At 23.0% G+C, this 2037-nt stretch overlaps 1 protein-coding gene across 1 annotated transcript; it reads left to right on the forward strand.

Annotated features, from left to right (window-relative positions):
• Positions 1–82: 82 nt before the first annotated feature.
• Positions 83–535, forward strand: PCYB_004350 (hypothetical protein; the record flags this gene model as incomplete). The annotated part of the gene is made up of 1 exon (XM_004227856.1): positions 83–535. A coding segment is annotated over one exon (453 nt), but the record flags the coding sequence as incomplete, so codon positions are not given.
• Positions 536–2037: the final 1502 nt, after the last annotated feature.

Below are 2037 nucleotides of genomic sequence, written 5' to 3' on the forward strand. Positions count from 1 at the left end.
ATATCTTTCTTCTAAATCTATGTTGTAATACTTTTATATTATTTAGAAATATATATATATTTTTTTTTTTTTTTACTTATAGGCACAATTATGTGGTAAATATTACTTTGAAGAATTTAATAAGATTCGAACGACATTCAGCCATTATAAGAGATATATAAATGAAATTAATAGCATTGAAGATACTATTCTAAGACATGTTGCCTTATATCTTGTAGAAAATTTTGAAGGACACAAACAGCACCTTACTCCAGATGGAACGAGATATAATAATATTGACTGCGAAGTGTTGAACAGATGGCTAGACCAAAGGAAAAGTTTCTACACATATGGAAATAATTGCAAAGCAAATGAACGTTTATGGGATGAAAAAATTAAACCATTATGGGATAAGTTGAATGAAAATAATATTTGTGCGAGAAAAGAAGTATTCGCTAAAAATGCTTATATTCCTAAAGAATTGCTTCCTCTTACGTGTTACAAATATATTCCTGAAAATTATGAGTGTGCTCCACCTTTAGATATATTCACATGAACTGAAAAGTCATTAATTTCAAACTGCAAAGCAATTAAGGATCAATGTAATAAATGTAAAACCAATAATTATCATTATGAAAATTATACTTTACCTGAAGAACATGCTTACACAGACATGCATAAATGGTATTCTTCACCAGATATACAAGCAACGTGTGCACAATGTCCTTCCAAAATAATTACAATCACTCTTTCAATATGTATTACATTTTTTGGAACTCTCATTATTCTTTATTTTTTATACAGAGTAATTTAAAATTTCTGATGTTTACATATGAGTGTTATATTTTATTAGTCAATATTAATTTTCTCGAACCATTAATTCTAAGAGGAATATATGTATATATAACAAATTACTAATTTCTTTTGTTTTAATAGTTTACCCCTCTTGGAGCTAAATTGCCTAATGGAGATAGAGGGAAAAAAATCCATGGAAGCAGTTGATTGAAGAAGAAGAATATGAAGAATTTGAAGAATTTAGAAATATCAATCCATATTCGAGAGATGAAAGAAGCGAATTACATTACCAATATATGGAAAATTGAGCTTTTAATACGACTATGAATTAACGCTTTTTAAATAAAATAATTCCTCTATGAATATATCCCAATGTTATAAATATATGTTACATGAAATTTCAAATTTTATATTAAGGATTTCTTTGAATTCTATATTTAATTAATTATATCAGAATTCATGATCATTTATTTCATTTAATGGTGCATAAAAAAAATTCTATCCGCAATGTTTTTATTAAATAATTTTTTAATAAGTACTCGAAATATTATGTATAATACACATTTAATAAAAAATTAAATTATACATATGTATTTAACGATAGGTATTCGTAATTATTATATTTTTAGCGCACTTAAAATTAAAGATCAATGTTACCATTCCAAAAGAAAATTAAATATTTAAGGAAAACCTAGTTATATATAAATCGGTACACTAAAACATTATATTAAGATTTTTTACTAATTTTTGTGAAAATTAATTTTACATAAAAATGCCAAAATTTTCATAAATAATTAGATAAACTTATTTGTGTATGATAAAATATGAATTATATTGTTTCGTATAATTTGTACAGTTGTTTATGTGTCAATTAAAAAAATAAAATTCAATGAGTAAAAATACTCGGCGTATGAAGAATAAATATATACAAAATAATTATAGTGTTAACATTTATATATCTAGCATATTGTACGTATTACATTTTTTGTTTACTTAATGTAACTCTTAATAGAAAATAAACATTTTAATTAATTCGAAAATTTTTTTATTTTATTTTCAAAATAATTAATATTCGTTTTTTTAAATACCACGGGATCTTTACGAACATTGAAATAAATATACTATTAAACTAATAATATTATTTTTTTCTATAATATTAAAAAGAATATTAGCAAATATTGAATTTTTATAAGATATACCATATTTTTATACCAAAATTTATACCTATTTTACAAAATTTGAATATATTTTATACAGACATGT

This window comes from Plasmodium cynomolgi (assembly GCF_000321355.1).
Source record: "Plasmodium cynomolgi strain B DNA, scaffold: 0488, whole genome shotgun sequence".
Lineage (NCBI taxonomy): Eukaryota > Apicomplexa > Aconoidasida > Haemosporida > Plasmodiidae > Plasmodium > Plasmodium cynomolgi.